Here is a 20,488-nt window from a genome sequence, read left to right as displayed (position 1 = left end):
GAACAGCGGCCTCCCAGATAAAAGTACAGAGTTTGCTGGACCCATCCACCACTCCTCCCACCTGCCTCATAGGCACTTTCCAGCTCCTTATATTAAGTTGTTACTGGCAGTGTTTTAACCTGACGCCATCTAGTGGTGTATCATACAGCTGTAACAGGTACATAATGAACTGACCCATCCGTCTGCGTATCATACTGCTGCGAAAGATGCTGTCCAGTTGATCCTCGGCATATCGTAACACTGAAAGGTTACAGCTGGCCACTTAACAAACTGACACAACCCATTGGTGTATCATACCGCCACAAAAGAGACCTCGCCATGAGAGTGGGCTGGACATTATAGTACGCTTTCATATGTTGAGAAAAATAGCATGCTGAGTAAATTGACATTGACATGTATTATCACTAAAGTGACCCTTTAATTGATAAATATTGCATAGGTGGGAATTTTCATATACTCTTCCTATATTATACCCTATAATGCAATGGTGTTTTGTAGAAAAGTCAAAATAAGGAATTCAGCTTTTATGAGCATTTCAGGTGTTACTACATGAGCAAAAATTAAAAGTGATTCACAGATAGCCACATGGTGTGATTATTCACCCAGTCACAAAAGTAATTGTTGGCATTGTGCATTTCTGCAAACCATGAATACGTTATATCTCCATGTTATTGGATACATTCAGTGGTCTGCAGCTTGGCAGGCGACTTGCAGAAGTGTCAGACCATCCACCATCCCCTCCACCTCCCAATGACAAATTCAGCTAATATACTACATCACTTTTGAGATGTTGATATGATACGTATGACACATAAAAATGTAACATATTCATGGTTAGGGCAGCACAGTGGTGAAGTGGTTCAATCCCAGGAGGGAGCCCTTCTGTGCAGGGTTTGCATGTTCTCTCTGTGTCAGCGTGGGTTTTTTCCGGGTACTCCGGCTTCGTCCCACAGTCCAAAGACATGCAGGTTGAGGATAGGTGAATTGGTGACTCTAAATTGGCCGTAGGTGTGGCGTGAATGGTTGTCTGTCTCTATGTGTCAGCCCTGCAATAGTCTGGCGACCTGTCCAGGGTGTACCCTGCCTCTCACCCGATGTCAGCTGGGATAGGCTCCAGCCCCCTCCCAAGAGGATAAGTGGTTACGAAAATGGATGGATGGATGGATGGATGCATGGATATTCATGGTTTGCAGAAGTGTACAATGCCAACATTTTTTTCTAACAACTTGGTTGGATTATTCATGGAAGAAACTTTTCCCATTGACAGTAGTTAAACAGAATCTCTTCATAGGGATGGGTCACGATTTTCGATTTTCGAATAGTCGTTTAATTTTTGAAAAATCGATTTTTTAATGCAACTATTACTATTCGCCGTCTTATTTCCCCCCCTTTATTTGACATGCAATTCAGCTCCTAACCGCACGAGGGCAGTCTAGGATTGCTACAGCAGTGTGAGATGCTCTTCTACAAACAGGAGAAACATGCAGAGACTACTACTCCGTGAGGAATGTCCGCAGTCATTCGGGCTTTCATAGTCGAGCGCACTTCTGCGTTGTAGTTTCCTGTAAAAATGTCTGTGAAAAATCCCCGCGATGTGAAAAATACATGCCGAGCAGTCACTGGTGTGCGCGCACAGGGCTTGCGGACGTCCGCTTTGAGTCCGCGCGGACCTCCGTGGAGTCCGTTCCGCCCGAGTATGTTCGGCCCTTTAAAGATGAATGGATCTCTGTGTGCGTGGCTCGGGGGGGTGGGGGCGATTATTCGAAAAATTGTTGAATACTTGCCACGATTTTCGAATAGTGTTTTTGCTTGTGTTGCCCATCCCTATCTCTTCAGTCCATGGCAACAACTAGGGCTGCCCCCTGAAATTCAGAGATTCGAATCATCAGTCAGAGACCCCTCAGTGGACTGAGATTGCTTCAAGTCGAGTAGTTTCTTCTCAAGTCGAGAAGAGAGCAGTTTAGAAGTGATGAATTTATGGCTCACAGCATCCTAATACACAACATGTTCTCATCCAAATTCATCAAATACCACGCTTTATCAGAGGACATACATGTCAAAATAGGGATGGGATGTCAACTAACACTTGTTACATATTAGGTTGATTTCCATAAGTTTAAGCAACAAAAACATGTAATTAGGTTCAGGAAAAAAATCATGGTTTGGTTTGAAATTCACATGAGAAACTGTCAGCAGACTCCTGTTTGAAAGTCCAGCGTTTGTGTGACCCATCCACCTCCCCTCGCACGTGCCTTATATGGACTTTCTCGCTCTTTATATTACGCTATAGTAGTTGCCAGCAGCATTACAAACTGACGCTGCCTGTTTCATATCATACCACCTTGGTATGATGTTATAGGCACCCTTGCCTTTCTGTATCTGTGTCTGATGCCAACATCCACTGACAAAGTGGCAGGATTTTGACAACTTAGGTTGTTGCCTGCTGCCTCTGCAACTGACGCAGAGTGTATCATTTCCCCGTGAAAGGTGCCTCTGTGTGTCGGTCTCTGATGCAGAGATCACTGACAGGACTGCATTTGACCAGTTGGGAGTAAGAATGTGTTGTAATGCAGTACAGTCTCTGACTTTTGTTTGATATCTATTGTCAGCAAAAAATGTTAATTTGTCAAATTTTATACGGGGAAAAAAGGGAAATAAAAGTTGAATATTTGTATCTTACATCTGATTCTGAGTCGGTTACAGCCCTAGAAACAACCGAGAGAGAAGACTTCATTAGTTAATACAACTTTCCAAAATGTCGTAAGTAGCATATCACTGGCAGAACTGTCCACTGAAGTTAAAAATTTCTTCCCCCTTTTTTTCTTTAGCCTGCCATAATGTGCATTCCTCTGCCCTGAGCCACACAGGGAACTGATGTGTTTGCTGTGTAAAGTTCTGTATCAAAGCCTCAGGCTGAGACATGACTTACCTCAAGCAACATTGAAGCCACAGGCTACAATAGCAGCTGTACATTTATTTTGTGTGCGTGTGTGTGTGTGTGTGTGTGTGTGTGTGTGTGTGTGTGTGTGTGAGAGAGAGAGAGAGAGAGAGAGAGAGAGAGAGAGGGCCTGAGGCCTTCATTCAACCATTAGCCTGACCCAGAACACTTATAGACCAGACCTCTATAATAGACTGGCTGTCTCTCTTGTACACACACACACACACACACACACACACACTTACACACGCATAGTCACATACTGACACTGAGACACTTCTCTTTAGAGACACTATCTCTCTATCTTTTTCTATCCTTTTACTCTCCTTCAGTGTTTCCCTCTCTGAAACACACACAGAAATGCCCAGCGGGCCAGGCTAGGCTTTATAATTCCATTCCTTGTCTCGTCACCTCCGCTCCAGTGTTGATAAATAGGTACTGCCCTGTACTGGCTGACACCTGAGAATAATATATAGGGCACAGTCCTACACACAAGAGGTGTAGGTGACCCACGGGCACACACAGACAAAGGACGTGTGCATCTGCATGCCCACAAACACGCATTGAGAGAATATGGGTGTAAACACAGGTGTCTGTCACTCTTTCTCTCTCTCAAATTCAGTTGTAATCCATTATAAAGGACAGTATCTGCCAGCACCGATTGTACAAGGTTGACACTGTGAGTTCAGTGATTTAGAGCTGCATTCACTTTAACAAGTTGATAGCAACAGAAGCAAATAGTCGCTTCCTTACAGTACATACCTAGCATTTACAGAACAGTGTTAGCATTCATTGGTGTTTGACTCCACTTGATGAGTATAAGTCCACTATTCAAAGTTAAGCCCAATTGCAGGATGTAGTGTGCCCTTTAGAGATAGCCTGTTAAGACATCCTGATGATGTGAGCTCAGCATTCTCTGTATCAGTCTTAACTCTGTGCTGCCCCAAACACTTTCCAGAAATGAAAATCCAATCAGGGCCAGTCAGAGATCCACGCTGTAGTTGACAACGTAAACAGCCACTCAGTGACTGTGTTGTAGATGCAGGCCACAGCTTGCACAACAGTAAGGCCTGGGCCACAATGCATGCATGAGCAGCACATGACCACTACCTTGCTGAACTGCTGTGGCTGGCACGCGAGCGGCTGAGGAAGGGGGCGGAGTGAAGATTGTCCCTCGCTGTGGGGAGAGGGGAGAGGGGAGAGGGCTTCCCCAGAGGTCGGCCTCTTTACCCGGTCCCTCTCCTCCACACTTAGACTTATTTTCATTGTGCCGATGGTGGCTTGGGAACCCCCCCTAACTGTGTCACACGGGCAGAAGGGAAGGCGGCTGAAACACAGCCGGTCCCCTTCTCCACACTTTGACTTATTTTATCCTACTTGGTTCTATTTCTCCATCTCTGGGAGCCTGGGCTCACCGCGCAGCAGCCCACCACATCCATCCACCCCTCCCTCCCTCGCCGCCCCGCACATATACTCCGGAGCCTCGGCGCCTCTCCTTGACCAACTAACCTAAATACTATAAACACACTACTAACTGTAAACCTACACTAAAATACACTATGCTAACAATACAATTCGACAGATTACTAGCTATTCTCTCTGCTCTATTACTCTCTCTGCTCTGATCCAACCTACTCGCTATCAGTTTGATAGCTGCGGACAGAATGGTTTTATAGTAAGGGGAGGAGTAAAGGGAGGAGGGCAGGCTTTAGCGTGGACGGTTAGTGACATCATTCGCCTTGAAAAAGAGTCATTCGCCCCCAATGTAATGTAATGTAAATTCAAATGTAGTAACCAGGTTTCAAGCTGTAGAGGGCACTCCATACCACATTTTTAAAATAAAATGTAGATTTTCAACAGTTTGCACTAAACTGTCAAGATTTTGAGCAGGATCAGTCAGTAACACTACTATACAACCAAAAACAATGATTATCAGCTGAAAAAAAATGGTTTTAGGGTTTAGTTACTCTTTAACAAATAAAGGATTCTGTCCACTGAATCTTTGTCAGAGGACTTTTTTGAAACCGAAACAGGAAAGGTTGAGTAGAACAGAGGTATTTATATTTCTTCATGTCTGTGAGTGATCCAGAGATTAAAACTGCAGTGGAATGTGGTGTAATGCCAATATTATTTTCAAAAGACCATTTTCACTGTCCATTTTTGCTGAGAGCCAAGCGCATCACACAGAAGAAATCAGGGAGCCTCCAAATCTCTAGATGAGGTACAGCTGAGAAGCATCCGAGTTATGTCTGAGTACCACTGCTCACGCAGGCAGCGTGGCTGCTCAAGCCTGTTAACGTGGGCACCACAAACAAGAAAAAGAAAAAAAAAAAGCAACTCACACACACATCGCTCAAGCAGGCTGTGTGAACCAGACCTAAAGGCAGCTCAACAATTACACAAGAACAAGAGTATGCACTTGCTGAGTTTATCAGAGGAAAAGCTTTACCAATTGGCTCAGTTGGTGATGAAGAAGATTTTTGCCAGTGTTTTGTTACGCTGATTAGCTGAAGGAGTTTTTCTGTCAAGGAAAATATTACCTTTCATACTAGCTTTCATTATCAGGATGGTCTGACCAGACTACAGTACTATATAGGTTGAAAGTAACGGTGTAGAGGTGAAGTTGGGCATAGGCATAATATAGCAACCCAATCAACATATAAATGTTGGCATTTGTACGTTTTTATGTAGCAGGCACGTTGAAACTTTACCCTTCTTTATGTTTCAACAACACGATGGTTTTGGTGTGGTTAGGTTTAGGCACAAAAAAACACTGTTATAGTTAGTTACAGTTAGTTTCATGGCACTATTCCTGCTGGAAACACAGCCATGAGTTGCTAATAATCCATTGAAAACACAGCAATGACTTACTAAATCACAACTGGTTTTGTTGGTTGTCAGTCTCAAACTATTGTCTGCAGTTTGGCAGGCATCTTGCCTAGGTTTTACACTATCCGCAATCCCCTCCATCTCCTGTTGACAAAGGCAGCTCATATACTACGTCACTTCAGAAACACTGACATGACTCGTATGAAACATATAAACGTAACAAATTTGCAGTATGCAGAAACGTACAATGCTAACATTTGCCTCTGGTGACTCGGCTGAAGACAAATATCCCTGTCAGGCCTTCTTACAAGAGGACATGTCCTTATGTCTAGCTGTATTCCTGCATGTTGCATGTGCATTCCTCTGCCCTTTGAGCCACACAGAGAACTGATGTGTTTGCTGTGTAAAGTTCTGTATCAAAGCCTCAGGCTGAGACATGACTTACCTCAAGCAACATTGAGGCCACAGGCTACAATAGCAGCTGTACATTTATTGTGTGTGTCTGTGTCTGTGTCTGTGTCTGTCTGTGTGTGTGTGTGTGTGTGTGTGTGTGTAACAGATGAGTCAGTCCAGCATTAGCAGTAATCTTGGTGTTTCAGAGGGTGGCCTAGTTCACAGCTCCCATGTTTCTCCACTCAATTATCATTCCATCGATAACATCTCCTTCTCTTTTTCTCTCTGCAGCCCAGAATACTCTGTCTTTGTTCTTTTTTTTTTACTGTCTCTTTTTACAAGCTGTTCTCTCGTCTGTCCTCCATCACTATCTGTACTCAAATTAGTTAAGGACTCGGAACAGGCTCTCGATCATCTTAAGGGTGGCACAGTTAAAGAACTTCACTGCTTTTTTCTGTGCATGAACAGCCACTGCAAGGCTGGTTTTCTGCTGCGCAGCAGCTTTGTTTCACAAGTTTAAAAGGTGAAACCTCACTTCCTGTTATGGTGAGGAGTGACATAACTGGCAAGTGGTCGACACATAATCATGTGTACCATTCTGAGAGTGGAGAAGCTGTCCATGTTCGTGGTAATGAAGGAACATGTCACCCAGTGTGACAGTGTGGCGCACAAATGTGTTTTTAATAGTTTCTGGAGTTCTGTGGCACAGAGGAAGAAGATATATCAGGCTCTGATACACACACACTTGTTAGTAGATATATTCAGTGTTGGTTTGGGTCTTATTATTGAATTTTCTGATAACAATAAAAATATTGAATATCAGCCGATTTATCCTTTATGTTGCCCTTCTATCTACCTTACATTTCCAAGCGACAGAGAGTGCTCCACAGCCATATTTTGTCTTGTGCTTTCTTTCTATTGTGAAAGTGGAAATGTGTCATGTTGTGCAGGTTGGTGTCTGCTGCTTGGGACCACATTGGGCTAGAATTTTAGCAAATATTTAACAACATAATGTATAGCATTAAAGAATGCCATTGGTTGATGAAAACCAGTTCCTCTTCCACAGCAATCCGGCTGGATTACAACGAATTTGCCACATAATAATATAAAAATGGTTTGAGAAATGTACAATAACAACATTTCCCTCTGGTTATAGGGTTAAGCCAGGCCGTAGTGGAAGTGCAGCATAAGTAAGCTAGTTAAGAGTAAAGCCACAGATAAGTCTGTGCCGAAGAACATCTTTTATTCTGATATCAGCAGTGGATGTAACAATCTAGTCTCATTCTGAAGTTGTCAAATACTGCAGCTTGATCATCTGTTTCCAGTGAAAAATAAGCATGTTTTCACAGATTTATGACAAACTCTAGGGAGGTGGCAGTTAATAATGCTACCGGATGGCATCAGTTTGAAATGCCGCCTGACAACAATGAAACAAAACAATAATTGAAGGACCTGATAAGTCCCTATAGGGCAGTTAGGAGGGGTGGTGAATGGCTCGACCACCCTGCACTTTGACCCAGGAGACCGGTGTTCGTTTCCTGTATGAATGTAGAGCCAAACTATGATGTTTTTTTCTAAACCTAACCTTGTGCGTTTGTTGCACAGTGACATAAATGGAAATAATTTTTGACTGCCTACACATTCTCATCCCAAGTTGTCACACATTGCCGCTTTGTCAGTGGCTTTTCACGTCTACATGTTATGCACTTAGGTATCCTCCTGTGTCTGCTGTTTACATTCTGGGATGCCACTAACAATGCCAGGACATCAACAAAGCACATGGTTAGGTTTAGACAAAAACCATGATTTTGCTCTACATTCATACAAGAAGTGAACACCAGGCTCCTGGGTGAAAGCCAAGGATTTGTTTGACCCATTCACCGTCTCTCCCACCCATCCTATAAGGACTTTCCAGCTCCTTATATTTCATTGTTACCGGCAGTGTTTCAACCTGACACCATCCAATGGCATATCGTACCGCCGCGACAGGTGCCATCTGGCTGCGTTATGAACTGACGCCGCCCATCCTCATATTATATTGGCAGGTACAGGTACCGACCAAGGCATATCATAACAATGCGAAAGGTTACGTCCAGCCATGTTACAAACTGATGCCACCCTGTGTCATATCATACTGCTGTGAAAGGTGGCTTTGGGCATCAGGTGTCTGACACCGAAATCAGTAACAAAATGGTGACTTCGGAATGACAACAGGCTGACACTGTACATGTCCTGTGAAAACGGAGGTGTATTTTGAAAAGACCCTGTGCATATAACAGGTGTAAACTGACACAAAGTCCGAGAACGTTAACTACAGACACACCCAGGATACCTAACATGTAATATGTTGACGTGAAAATCCACTGACCAAGCGGCAATATGTGACGAGTTGGGAGTGAGAATGTATTGGGTGTCACAGTGTCAGGTCGTGAGCCTGCAATAAATATGAATGCGTGTTTCCAGCTTTGAGAGGTGTAGTCTGTGTGAACCGACCAGGACAGGAACTTTTGACTTGTATTGACTATAGCAGGCTATAGCAGAAAGACAGAAGTTGAAATGGAGGGAATGGAGAAATGGGTGGGCTGCTTTAGGTCAATAGATTTCTATCATCTGTCTAGTACAGTGTTGACTGTAAAAGAACGCTGCTCTCTGCATCACTGTCAGCTTCTGACCCCAAACTGAAAAATGTAAAGTTTTTATATTCTCGTCTTTTCATCTCTCTTGTTTCTGTTATTTCTGTTGTGTCTCATCTTCCTCTCATTTCTCCACATCCTCCACAGTGACATTTCTTTATTTTCACTCTCACCTCCTTCTCTATCTTTTCTCTTTTCTGTCTCACCTTGTTGCCTCTCTCCCATCACTTCTCCTCTGTGTCTTCTCCTTTGTCTGTCCTCTGTTTCTCCGTATTTCCTCTTTTCACCGCTGTCTTCCTCGCCTCCTTTCTGTCTTTAATCTCACTCTACCTTGTACCCTTTGAAGTGTTACATCCTTCTCCATTCCCGCTTCTCTTCTGCTCTGCCTGTCTTTCCTTCTCTGTGTATACTCTCTCCACTTCAATTTTCTCCTTCAACTTCAATCTTTTGTATTATAGGAAAACTCCTCTGCTCTTCTCTTTGTTGTGTTGGATCTCTGCTTCTGTTTGTCTCCAGGACAACTGGAACGCAACTCATTACAACCAGCAAGGCTACCACATCAATACAAGAGTCTAAACATGTATATGTGCGGTCCTGATTAGATAGAGACAAACCGAGACAGAAGGCAAACAGATAGATCTTCACTTTGCTGCAGCACATGTAGTTTAAAGGTTAAAATATAAAATATACTGACGTGCAAAATCTGATATAAAAATCACCACTTCAAGTAGAATAAAATGAAACTTGAGTGACACTCAAGAAATGACAAAATGTAAATAAACTCTGGATAATAGAGAGAGAAAGATTAACTAAAATACCATTAAATACCAAAATGTAACATCCATTTTATAAGTATGATCTTTTGGGTAATCTTTGTGCATGTCATTTAAAAATGCATTTCTGATTCTAACAGTGCACATGGTCTATGAAATTTTGCTCTGCTGAGATGCAACTTTTATTCCACCCTTGTCTCAGTCCCAGTCCATCACAAAGCGCTTCTTGGGCAGTGGCCCATGGTGACAGATGTGGACACCAGTTGCGAAAATGGCGGCAGTGTAATCTCTCTGGGCACTTTTTCACCGTCAAAGTACATCCACTTAAAGTGCTTGTTTTTGTGACTGACGGGTTTAGAACATTATTGTACATGTCTGGCAACGTGGAGAAGATCCCTACAGAGATAGACATTTTTGTAAAAGTGTAAGATCCTTTTTGTTTAACCAGAAACAAAGAAGAAAGCTATTGCCAAACCCACCAGACTCCATTTAAATAAACAGTAATTTAAGTGTGTATAGAGCCAGCATATTTTCACATTTGATTGGCTAAATTCAGGGTTTGTTTCAACCAAACCAGAGTTGGTATTTTTTTAAAACACTGTAAGGACAAACCAAGATGGTGTCTGTGAGTTTTACCAAAAATACTCTGTAACAAAACGTAACGCATTACAAGTTGTGTCAGTGGTAGAAAATGGTATACACTTCCGATCTCCTAAGTGGGCTTGGTAGTCCCTCCCCTGCATACTCCCACCTTGTTTGAAAGTGTAGTAAACTTTATGTGGATGGATGGAATCAGATTCAAAACAATTTGTTTTTATTTGCTAGCTTAATGTCTGATATCAAGCAAGTGTAAGTGTGTTTTTTTTATCTTGACTTTGAATGAAGTTTATTTTGCAATGATAAAATGACTGTTTATTTAAACAGAAGCTAGTGGATTTGATAGTAGCGATTTCGGGGCTGTTAAAAAGGATCTTACTCTGTAACAATAAGGTCTTTCTCTGTAGGGCTCATTTCCATATTGTCGTCAGGCACTTATAATAACAATCTGAGCCTGTCAGTGATGAAAACAATCACTTTTAGTTGACATTAATTGACAAGGATCAATTGCCTGCAGGGTCTACATTGCAGCCTGTTTTGCAGCTGTCTCGCTCAATACTGGACCAGTTTCAAAACTGCTCCCATGATCAATCACTTAGACACAAAAACATGGGAAAATAATGTCCAGGTTGAAAAATACCAAAGTTACCCTTTAAGTCATAAAAGTGAAGTGACTACTGTGAGACTTACTGTATAGCTAAATGATGAACCCCTTGAGACATACCATGTCATTTTTGAAACTTGAGACCCGACATGGCTTCAACCTTGCCTGTTTTATTATCAGGCCTTGGCACTAGAAGAGCATATTTTAATAGTTACAGTCAGTGAATTGAAGGACTTGGATGTAAACTTCAAGTTTGCCTCGAAAGACTTTACCTGGACTCACCCAAAAAACTTAATTTATATATGGGACAAGCTGGCAAAAATGTATTTGCTGTTGGCATGGTTCCAGGTTTAAGTCTCTGTGTAGCTGAATTGTTAGAGCATGGCTCTGAGACCGCTAGGGTTGTGAGATTCAATTCCCCACAGCCAGTAACAGGGAAAAGTTGTGGTATTGTCTGATAGTTGAGATAACAATGGAGGAAAACAACCCATCCAGCACAACAATGATATGAGAAATAGTTTTGTAAAATAGGTTTTCCAGAGTTTTGTTATTCTTAAAGTTATTGCATGAGGAAGAAATTACTTGGACATTTCATGGCGACAGAGTCCATTTGTATCTGAATTCAGTTTTTTCATTCATCTGGTTCAATACACAGCAGCAACCCTCCCCTAGCCTCCTCCAGCACAGAATAATCATCAGTCACAGTAAAAAATAAAAAATGATTTGGGGTAAAGCTTCCTGTCTATAATTACTGTATCATTAATATAAAACTTTCAAGAAACTTTTATACAGAAAATTAAGAATGTTGAGACTGCTTAATCTGACCTCTATAGTGTTTATTCCTGTGGTTTAGTGTGTTTATCCAAATGAGAGCAATGACCTTTGACTCCCAAAAAAGCACCAAGACAACTGAAAAAGTGTCTCTGTCCTTTACAAAACAGCATGTGCATACAACAAGACATCTAAGATGTAACCATGTAGTTAGGAAAGGATCATGTTCAATTATGATCAGGAAACAGCAACAGATCTCTAAAAAACAGCAGGTTTTGTTGGTTATTGGTCCTGAACAGGAAACTGCAGTGGTCTGCAGCTTAGCAGGTGTCTCACCTAAGTGTCATATTGTCCAACATCCCCTCCAAAGTCAGTTCTTATACTACGTCACTTTAGAAACTTTGATATGATAGGTAGATTGTTTATTGCTTCTTGATATGTTGATATGATACATATGAAACGCCACTCACATTTAGCTGTTTCTTCTCTAACTGATATGAATACCTATGAAGAGGAGTAAAGAGTACCATACTCAGCTAACTATGCAGCTCAGCCCAGTGAAGAAGCTTCTTAGGCATCATGTGACTGTTGTTTGTCAGTGCTGGACTTCTTGTAATTGCCAACAAAACACAAGTGACAAAAACGCTATGATTGCATTAAAGAAAACCTGCTGACAGTGTTTAGTAATGAAACAATGTCATGCTCTTTGAGATTGTGAATGACACTTCTGTACTCCTGTTGTTGTTGTTGTTGTTGTTGTTGTTGTTGTCAGTAAGGATCTAAAGCTGAAATAATTATTGTTTCCACAAAATAAGCTCAAATATCTTTGTCTCTGTCATCTCCTCATTCAGGATGATCCCAGCCAACCACAAATACTTCCTACTGAGCGACCTGGCATCATCGCGGGACTACGAGCTGTGCGTTTTGGCCGTCTATGACGACGGCATCACCGCCCTTACAGGCACCAAGCTGGTGGGCTGCGTGTCCTTCAGCACCGAGACAGAGTACGGACGCTGTCACTCGATACGAGATCAGGTGAGTGTGTTAAACTGCACAGTTACAGCTCTATCAGTCTGACAATGTATGAAGCTGAACCGCAGAGTGTCTTTGTAATCTGGTCCTAATTATGGAGAAAATGGAGACAGTGTTTAATTAGCAAATTCCAATTTTTTTACGGCATAGCTTCCAGAGTGTGTCACTTACAAGAATAAAATTGGTGCCTTTCTGTGCAGTTTGTAAATAACAGACAAGTATACAGTTTTCCATATATAGAAAATAAACTTACCAGTGATGAAAGAAATATTAATTTTAAATAGTTTTTTTTTTTAATTTTCAGTCAGTAGCATTGTAGCAGTTTTTTAGAGGAAATACCACCCAAAGTTGTCTTTCAGTTTTTTGTGTAGTAGCCATATACTTCCCTTGTTTGCACAAACTTAAATAAATAATGGTCCCTTGCAGAGGGCACTGTTTCTGTCCCTCTACGCTGGCAACTGCAGTAGTCGGAGGCTCTGCGTTTTTGGGTTGCCCGTCTGTCTGTCCATCCCGTTCTCATGAACATGGTATCTCAAGAAAGCAATGGGGAGGTTTCTTAAAATATATGGCGCAAATATCCCCTTGGAGTCTGTGATGAACTGATTAGATTTTAGTGGTCATAGGTTAAAGGTAAAGGTCACCATGACTTTGTATTTGCCTCATTCTTGTGAACATGATACCTCAAATTTGGCACAAACGTCCACTTGGACTCAACGATGAGCTGATTCGATTTTGGTGTTCGTTCAAAGATCAGAGGTCAGTATGACATCACAAAACATATTTGGCTATAACTCAATCATTCTTATGGTTATAACAAAACTTCTCATAAATGTCTAAAAGGATAAAACGATGCAGTGATACAATTTTATATCTGAAGGCTAACAGTTAACTTCAGTGTGACATGATAATATTCTGCATAAAACACTTTTCTGGCCATTCCTCCACATCGTATCTTAGGAACATAAGGGGAGACATTTGGTCAGATACTGTATTTGTGACACTTATCTTGGGTGTCCACCTTAAAACACTGACTGTATAGATCTTCTGCACTGCTGGGGGTGATGATTTGTGTGAAGCATCCATGTTTTCACAAACATGGATGCTTCACACAAACTAAAAAAAACTCAACCGGTGTGCGAGTGCTGTGGTGGCAAAACAACTTTTAGTTGTTTTAATAAGCATTCATGAATGGAGTCTCACACATACAACCGCATGAACAGTCAGTCAGTGAGTGGGTGCCTAGATGTTCTTTAGCTATGCGATCTTTATAGTTCCCAAAACACATGCATGTCAATAGTAATATATAATATATAAATATATAGCACACATGTGGTTCTGCAATAAGCATCCCTAAGACACAATATCTCTTGAGGCCCACAAGGACACTTGTTGTTGGAGCCTCCCTGGCTCGTAACCTTTAACATGCTTCCATTTGGCCCCTGCTGTATGTTACACTGCTGTCACAGTAGGGGTTAAATGAACAACACATATCATTGGGTGAGAAGTTCAGTTTCATCAAAACAAGTAACCTTAGAACATGGGTATACAACACATGCAGAACACATTGTAGGTTAAATATGGTTAAATACCAGAATTTTTCCATCACGGCGCCTACAACCATGGGGCGGTAATTCTAGTGGAATTTGTCTCATTTTGTCTATTTCAGTTTTCTATAAGTAATTCCCAAGAAGCTTCTTGGATCAACAGACCCACTGATAGAACCATACTGTTATGTGACAACTCAAAAGCAAAAATATATAAAATATGAAAAAATATGAAGTTATTATCAGTTATTTTAGAAAACAAGTAATCAGTCTAAACAACTGCACCTCAAGATCCAGTCAGTATGTTATGGAGTTTTTGATTGTATCATACAGTCTGAAATTGCAGATATTTAAATTTATTTTGAGCAATTCAAAGACATTTTGTACAGGTTGACTTAAAAGTTTGTTTCCAAGGTCAAGGAAGAAATTGATATCTCAACTAATTAGCCAGTTTAAAGCTTTCAATGAAGGTAAAAAGTGTTTCTTTTGGTTTGAGTCTATATTCCTTTTTTTGATGTAGATAAATCATCTCAGTGAAAGGAGAGGTCCAACCCAGTGAAACACTAAGCAAAAAGCGTGGTTTATTAATCATAGGATCTGCACACCCAGCTAACTCTCTGCTTGTTTTTGATCTCTTTCTTCAGTTCCTGGGAGGTACCATGATCATCATCATCGGGGGGATCATCGTGGCCTCTGTCCTAGTCTTCATCTTCATCCTTCTGATGAAGTACAAGCTGCACAGTAACCACTACAAACAGAAAGCTGCCGCACGCCATGCTAACGTCTGCTCCCAGACCAACGGAGGAGGGGGAGGGGGAGCCAACGTCCTCGCTGTGCCTCCGTCCTCCTCCTCTGCAGGGCAGGGTAACAGCTGGAAAAATAGACGAGGAGAAGAAAATATGTCACTCCTCTTTGCCATTTTCACCTAATAATCTGCCTCCATCTTGTTGTCTTCTAGGTGGAGGTGTTAATAAAAACTCCCAGCCATCATCGTCGGCGGAAGGGATGGGAGGAGCTTCTCTTCGAGGGACGACTGTAGTGGACTTAAATCCCACCCATGACGATGATGCCATCTCCCAATAACACACAAGAAACTGTCAGTCACACCCACAACTCACCAATCTCTGAGCCCAAACCAATACTCCACCTCCCTCCCCCTTTTTTTATTTCTTTTGTTGCTGGTGCCTGGAGCCAAACTCCACTTTACTCCGAGGAGCGGCTCCTGTTATTGGTGAGTAGCTGCTGAGGACAAGTACAGGGTGAGGGTGGGGGGACAACCTGTAATATGCACAATCCAATCACCAGGAAAACTGTTGGATTTGTACATTTCTGCAAACCACTGATACATTACATTTGTACGTTATTATGTAGTGGATAAGTTGAAACTTTATGTTTCAGCAATGCTGTGGTTAACACATGGTTAGGTGTAGGCTCAAAACCACTTGTTATGGTTAGAAAATACAATGTTTGGGCTTAAAAAATGGTTTTGGAGGCACAAGCACAGCTGGAGCAGCTGTTGATATCTCAATAAAAAACAACTGCTATTTGTTGCACTATCCTCCGTGGAAAAACAGTAACAGGCTGCCAAAAAACACCAATGTCTGGTGCCTAATAAGCCTCTGGAAACACAGCAATGACTCAATAAAACCAAATCAGTTTTGTTGTTTCTTGGTCTTGAACAGTGTGCTGCAGCATGGCAGCTGTCTTGCCTGGGTGACACACCATCCATCATCCCCTCCACTTCCTGATGACCGAGTCAGCTCATATACTATGTCACTTAAGAAATGTTGTATGTATCAAGCATGTAGACATAATGTATTTATGGCTTCTGGTGACTAGGCTGATATGCAAGAGCAGTAGTGACAATCTACAATGAATCCTGCCAATTTAGAGAAGATATTCAGATATTTAAGTAGCACACATTTTACCTAATTATTTATAGTTAGCTGATAACTCCAACCCTTTCACCTCAGGTGCAGATTTCATTTCAGCCCAACACCTGCAAGAGTCGGTGTAGGGGTCTGGACTGCTGGTGGGACCTTTAGTGTGCTCACAGACGTGTAACTTGCATATTTTAATTTTATTTTTTTTTTTTTGCTGCTGCTGCCATGAGGAATGAATTCAGTTAAATATGCTACGCAGTGGTGCAGCCAGAGCGATGAGGCAGGTGGGGCAGAGAGCAAGAGAGAGAGAGTTTCATTTGAAGTTTGTTTGAAATTGAAATCCGAAAACAGACAGGAGCTGAGAGGCAGCGGGCTGCTTTAGTAAACCATGCGGACAAAGTTCATTGAGCCTGCATGGCTGAGCACCAACTGAACACTCTCCCATTAAAAACATGCTTTAATGAACAGTCACTCACCTGGATAAGACACACAGAGAAGTTCTCACATGCCTGGGTGTTTCAAGAGCGCAATGCTGCTACCTCAGGTTGAATGGAATAGGCACTCACTATTAAATCACACTGTGCAAAGAACATATACACGCACAGATTTAACTGGTAAAGATTTGTTTTGTGTTAACACGGCCTGTAAAAATTAATAAAGACAGCTGCCTTTCATGTAGTTACTACATTATCCATAGGTAAAAGAGCATTTTTATAAAACCATAGTATAGTGAACACATGATATCATGGCAACACAATCACCAGATAAAATGTTGGCATTTTACATTTCAACAAACCACCAACACATTACATTTGCAGGTTATTAAGTAGCGTTCAACAAAGCTGTGGTTAATGTGTGGTTAGGTTTCTGCACAAAAACCTTATAGTCAGGGAAAGACCATGTTTGGCTTAAAACACCCAGTTTTTGGGGCATAATCCGCACTGTCTTGGTAAAATACAACCACTTTCCATACTGGAAAAGTGGCCCTGCTGGAAAAACAGTGACGGGTTGCAACAAATTACCCATGTTTGGTGGCTAAAAAGATGCCAGAAACACAGCAATGACTCACTAAAACACAACCAGTTTTGTTGTTTGTTGGTGCTGCAGCTTGGCAGGTGTCACACCATCCACCATCCCCTCCATGTCTGGATGATAAAGTCAGTTTATATACTATGTCACTTTAGAGGCAAAGTGAAACATCAGATTGATCTGGGGTAAAGCTTTGGTTGTATTACTGTTAAATTAATATAGGACTTTCAACAAAATCATGAGGCAAATGCTCCGACTAGTTAATCTGACCTCTGCAGTGTTCATTCATATGGTTTAGTGTGTTTTTCCAAATGAGGGTGATGACCTTTGACACCCTAAAAGGCATCAAGACACCTGAAAAAGTGTCTCTGTCCTTTACAAAACAACATGTGAATGCAACAAAATAATTCAAGCTGCAATGTACATTTGTTAGGGTGTTTTTTTAGCCTTTAATCTTATCTCATGGTTCTTTCTCCATCTGTCTACTGACTCCCAGTCGATGCTATGACAGTTATGGTCTGGTGTTCACAGACAGAAATGTGCTTCATCAGGAGGGAGAACATAAATCTAACCAATCACGGGAAAAACTAACCAGTAACCTTAAAAAATGTTGGCATTGTACATTTCTGCAAACCACGGATACATTTTCCTTTACATCATTATGTAGCAGATACTTTGAAACTTTGCGTCACTGATGCTATTGTTATGTATGTGTGGTTTAGGCACGAAAAAACCCTTGGTGATCATTAGGAAAAAGTTATGTTTTGGTTTTGGTGTCACTATCCTAAATGCAGCGATGTCCCAGTAAAATACAACCTTTTTTCGTGGCACTGTCCCTGCTGGAAACACAGTCATGGGTGCTAAAAAAAGCACCCATGTTTGGGGGCTCATTAGCCACTGGAAACACAGCACTGACTCCCAAAGTCACACCAGTTTTGTTGTTTGTTGGTCTGTCAGTGGTCTGCAGCTTGGCAGGTGTCTCACCATCCACCCATCCCCTCCACCTCCTCATGACAAATTCAGTTCATATAATGTGTGACTTTAGAAACTTTGATATGATGCATAGATTGTTTGATACGACTTCTTCACATTTTGACTCATCCTCTCGGGAGAACCCTGACTGTGGCTCTGCTCAGAATTAATTTATCAGTGAAAATGAACAGAGGCTTTTTCACTGTATCACCCATTATTACTGTGTCCCCGTCTCACTTTCTTTCACTACCATGGGCAAACACATTCTCTCTATTACTTCCTGTTGCCTCTTCCTCTCAATACAAACAAGTTTTGTTTCCCTCTCAGTGTCTCCCTCCCTCCCTCCCTGTAGTCATTTGTTTGATTTTAATGAGTTGTTTTGTTTTGATGCCTTCCTTCTCTTCTCCTCTCCTTTCATATCTGAGTTCAAGGTCACTTTGTTTTGTCTGTTATCCTCCGCCATAGCTTTTCTCTCTATCTTGTGATATTTCTGTTACCAATTTCACTCTCAAAGTGTGATGTATACCCTATCACGGGGTATCTATCAAAGCTCTGGAAGATTTTCTCCCCTTCACACAATTTATGAGCCATTTCTTTTCTTTTTTTTATCTCTGTGAATTCTGTCTAGTTCAATGGATGGAGTGTGACACTGACTATGTCTAGGTGAGCGGCTTCTTTCACTGTTTAACAAAACAGGCTGAACAAGTCATTTGTGCCTGTGGTTTGCATGTCCTGTGTGACCTTGCACATACAAGCTTTGGATTCATTTTACAAACAGCAACACAGAAACATGACAGAAGATGATCTTTTCTGTATCACAAGGTTCTGCATCAATCTGTGTCAGTATTTGAAGTTCAGCTCCTTTTGAATATTGCACTTCCTTCAGATTGACTGTCACAATGCGAGTTACAACTGAGTTAACAGGAAATTGTCTTTATACTAGGTGTAAATGCCCATTATCAGATGTTATTCTCTAGATACAGATAACAGAGATAGGTGCAGCTGTAGTTGTTTCTTGAGAACAAAAGTCATTTGTTTGCATATTTAAAACCTTGTTTCAGTCTCCTGCATTTTTCTACGACAGTAATATGGATCAAAGCATTAAGTAGTGCTGAATTGGCCTAAATATTAAACAACCATAATCATTAGATGATGTTTATTAACCCTTTCTACAGTATCTGTTTGGAAAAAAGACCTGGGCTGTCATAAACTCCCATATTTTTAATTGCCGCAGCTTCCTCAACACATTTAGCGCTGACTAATTCTAAATACTACACAGTAGTCTATGAACAGACCCATAATGCAATACTCTTCAGGAGTATGATGATTTATGATGAGTTCGCACTTGGTGTGAATAAAACAATTTGCACAAGTGAATTACATGTAAAGTCAATGAAAAGGCGCGAAGCGGCACAATAGACGCAATGGACACAATGCAAATGACACACAATGCACAAATTAAGCCACACGAGCGTAACGAGTAATGCTATTTCGCGTCATACTCTTATTTGCGAGTGTTGAAAAATCTGAACTTCAGTGACCAATTTGCACCGTGATAGCGAATCAGCATTGAGATCCTCCAGGGACGTAAGACACTGAGGATGTACAGGCTAAGTTCGTTCATCAATTAAGCAATTTCACGCGAGTTATTTGCATGTATGAAGCAAGTCAGCGCAAAATATTGTAGCTTTCAAACTCACGAGTAACACAACGCAAAAATTCCTTATCTTGTTTGGTGTGAACACAACATTGGAATTCTAAGTAGGCTCTATGCCGAAATCTGTGCAGTGGCCTGTGTTGTGAGCAATTATAAATGTGCGGTAGTGTGTCTGCATTGCTCTGCAATATCACCCTCCAACACGACGGTCGCCACTCTGTGTTGACTTTCTGTTAAGTCAATTGATTCAAATTACACCTAACACACATAAAACATGGCTTAAAAGTGACAACTTTGAACAAAAGTAAAAATTCAACTCACGCATTTTAACTCACAAGGTTTACAGACAAAACGATTTTGCAAGACACGTTTTCACCACATGTACTACAGCCTATGACATTCTGCATTGTGTAAATTAGCTTAGCAGCTAGCTGACTTTTTTTCTACTCATGTGAATCCAGGAACAACAGCAACATTAAACAAAGGTAACATTACAAAATCCAGCTTTATTATAACTCACAAGGTTCACTGACAAAACACTTTTGAAAATGAAACAAAACACCTTTTCCCCACATACACAACATGCTAACATTATTAGCATTAGCCCATGACATTTTCCTCTGCATGAATTAGCCTAGCAGCAAACTGATTTATCCGTGGAGTTTACTCATATAAAGCCAGGATAAGTCTCATGCAAGACTTGTCTTCACAATTTGTTTGCTATCAGTAAAATAAAGGTAAATAAAAGCTTTGTTTCCACTGAGGAAAAAGGTTTTAGTTTACAAAAACAAACAGGAGGTGTGCTCCGCAATGTGTAGTCACATTTCTAGGTA

The 20,488-nt window shown here is 41.2% G+C and overlaps 1 protein-coding gene across 2 annotated transcripts in view; it reads left to right on the top strand.

The window, feature by feature from the left end:
- Positions 1-20,488, top strand: part of LOC117260308 (leucine-rich repeat and fibronectin type III domain-containing protein 1-like protein) — a 575,214-nt gene that overhangs the window by 539,642 nt on the left and 15,084 nt on the right. For both annotated transcript variants that reach the window (XM_033632283.2, XM_033632282.2), the window contains exons 12-14: positions 12,390-12,573; positions 14,759-14,978; positions 15,073-15,345. In XM_033632283.2, coding sequence (XP_033488174.1) covers positions 12,390-12,573; positions 14,759-14,978; positions 15,073-15,197 — 529 coding nt within the window. In that variant the 3' untranslated portion in view covers positions 15,198-15,345. The remainder of the gene's footprint in view (positions 1-12,389; positions 12,574-14,758; positions 14,979-15,072; positions 15,346-20,488) is intronic.

The sequence above is a fragment of the Epinephelus lanceolatus genome, chromosome 4 (genome assembly GCF_041903045.1).
Source record: "Epinephelus lanceolatus isolate andai-2023 chromosome 4, ASM4190304v1, whole genome shotgun sequence".
Classification (NCBI taxonomy): domain Eukaryota; kingdom Metazoa; phylum Chordata; class Actinopteri; order Perciformes; family Serranidae; genus Epinephelus; species Epinephelus lanceolatus.
This window is presented reverse-complemented; position numbering and strand designations above follow the sequence as displayed.